The sequence below is a fragment of the Phytophthora sojae genome (assembly GCF_000149755.1).
Source record: "Phytophthora sojae unplaced genomic scaffold PHYSOscaffold_18, whole genome shotgun sequence".
Classification (NCBI taxonomy): Eukaryota; Oomycota; class Peronosporomycetes; order Peronosporales; family Peronosporaceae; genus Phytophthora; species Phytophthora sojae.
Genome location: NW_009258132.1, coordinates 452816 through 454864, shown reverse-complemented (window position 1 = coordinate 454864; position 2049 = coordinate 452816). Strand labels below are relative to the sequence as shown.

At 53.5% G+C, this 2049-nt stretch overlaps 1 protein-coding gene across 1 annotated transcript; it reads left to right on the top strand.

Moving 5' to 3' along the window:
* Window positions 1–1628: 1628 nt before the first annotated feature.
* PHYSODRAFT_458222 (hypothetical protein) lies at window positions 1629–2048 on the top strand (the record flags this gene model as incomplete). The annotated part of the gene is made up of 2 exons (XM_009541087.1): window positions 1629–1793; window positions 1866–2048. Coding segments are annotated over 2 exons (348 nt in total), but the record flags the coding sequence as incomplete, so codon positions are not given.
* Between the last annotated feature and the right edge of the window lies 1 nt (window position 2049).

Genomic DNA, 2049 nt, shown 5'->3' with positions numbered 1-2049 from the left:
CGCCTCGAACGACGGTGGTACACATGTGCTGGCCGTACCCATCGTTTACGGCGCGTGGCTGCCCGTGATACTGTGCACGCTGCGGTCAAGTCCAGCCTGCCAGTTCGCCCCTCACTCTCCAAGTCCAGCGTCGTTGGAGTCGCCACACGCTCAGCTCCTGTGTGTCGACGCATCTGCTGCTGCTGACCGCCTGTGCTACTTGACGCGCTGACCTCGGGACGCACCGGGCATGAAGTTGGACTCGCTGTCCGTCGTGTACCCACCCGACGACCACGTCCCGCACAACCGCCGCAACAGCGCATTTGTTGTCGATAACGCAGTGCTACTAGAACTGGCGCTGGGATGGTGTCGTTTGTCCCGTAGCCCCCAACTCTCCTCACGGCATTGCCGCCGGGTGTAGCTGTCAACCACGTTCAGCTGCGAGACGCCGAGATTCCGCTACAGGACCCCGAGATGGAGCGTCGGAGGCGGCACTGGACGACTGCCCACTAGACCTGCAGGTGGACGGCGTTCTCCCGCCCTTTTTCGCTTCCAGCGATCCTCATCGACGGACAACCGCACGTAGATGCCTCAGGAGGGAGCGGGGTGCCACCGGCGACAAAGATCAAGAGAGGCTACCGCTAGAAATGGAGCGTTCGAGTCCCATCGGGGGTCAAGATGGAGCCTGAAGTCGCCATGACGACGACGTCGCAAGCGCCCAATTTGCCCAGCGACAGGGACACGCAGGCGGCATTGGCACTTGGCAGCAGTGTATCTACGATGGGCGTCACCACTGTCGCCGTGTACCGTAGTTCGGACCGTCACTATGGGGCTTGCATGGGTCAACGTAACTGTGGAGACGATGCCGAAGCCGCTACAGCACTTACATTTGGTAGCAATACTGGAGTAAATCTAAGTACCGTATGTTACCGTTGAACGCTTTGAGTACTCGTACTATTCATGACTCTGTGTAATTACACTGTATTCATCCCGCACTCGATATCCGATGCATTTTGCACGGTACCTTATCAGCACAGCTACGCTGCATTCCGCATGGCGGGCATTGAACCTGCACCGGTGGGTTCAAACTCCACCATACTAACATCACATACAACGATGAGTCGAACCACCCCATACAAAGCCTAGTACGTTCGGTCCCTTTGAACACTTCGAACATGGCCATACAAATAACAATATATTCGGTCCATCATATCCACCCAACAACACTGATCTCTAGTACTTCAACATTCTAGATTCTGCGCTCAAGTGGAAAGATGGTTGATCGCAGGAAGGACGCGGATAATGTAGAGGTACGTGTTTTGGCTGTTTCGGCATCGTGTTGTTATGCTAGTGCTAATACGAACGGCTATGTATGGGTAGTTGCCAGGACCAACGAAGACGCATGCAAGCGATGGAAGGCGAATTTACGGATCGTCCAAGACGCTTGAAATGGTAGTGATGACATTGTTTCGGCCGTGCTGATGCTCATCGCATATATAGTCTTTGGCTTTGTGTAGCGCCGGTGAGCAACTGGAGTTCGACAATCTGTATCCAGTATTTGTGACCCCTTCTGGGCGAGAGCGGGTAAGTTCGTGTAGCTACGCAATAACGTTTGGCTAAAGCTAATCAGTGCCTACCTGTAGAGAACCGAAGCGAGATGCGGCACGTCGATCGACATAGACGACTTCATAATTTCACTGCCAGTGAAAGAGATGAACGACCTCTACGTGGCGATTTGTCGCGGTGACGATGACCGTGCGCACAACTTTATCTGGATGATGCGTTGGCAGGAGACGTGCATGGAGCTGTCTGAGGTAAGCCAAAATGTGTATCGTGGCTGGTTACGGGTAATGATATCTATGTTTGTATTCGATATGAAAATGTAGATCACGCGACCGCAAATTCGGGCACGTCTAAAATGTATAAACTCCAACTTGTTGCGGTATCGCGAGGAGCAAGACGAACATATCGAGCGCTTTATCGCGATGGAGGCGGACCCTTCCACACCACACGACACCCTCATGAACCATTGTAAGGAAGGCCTTGACTTGCAGAAACGCTACAACATAG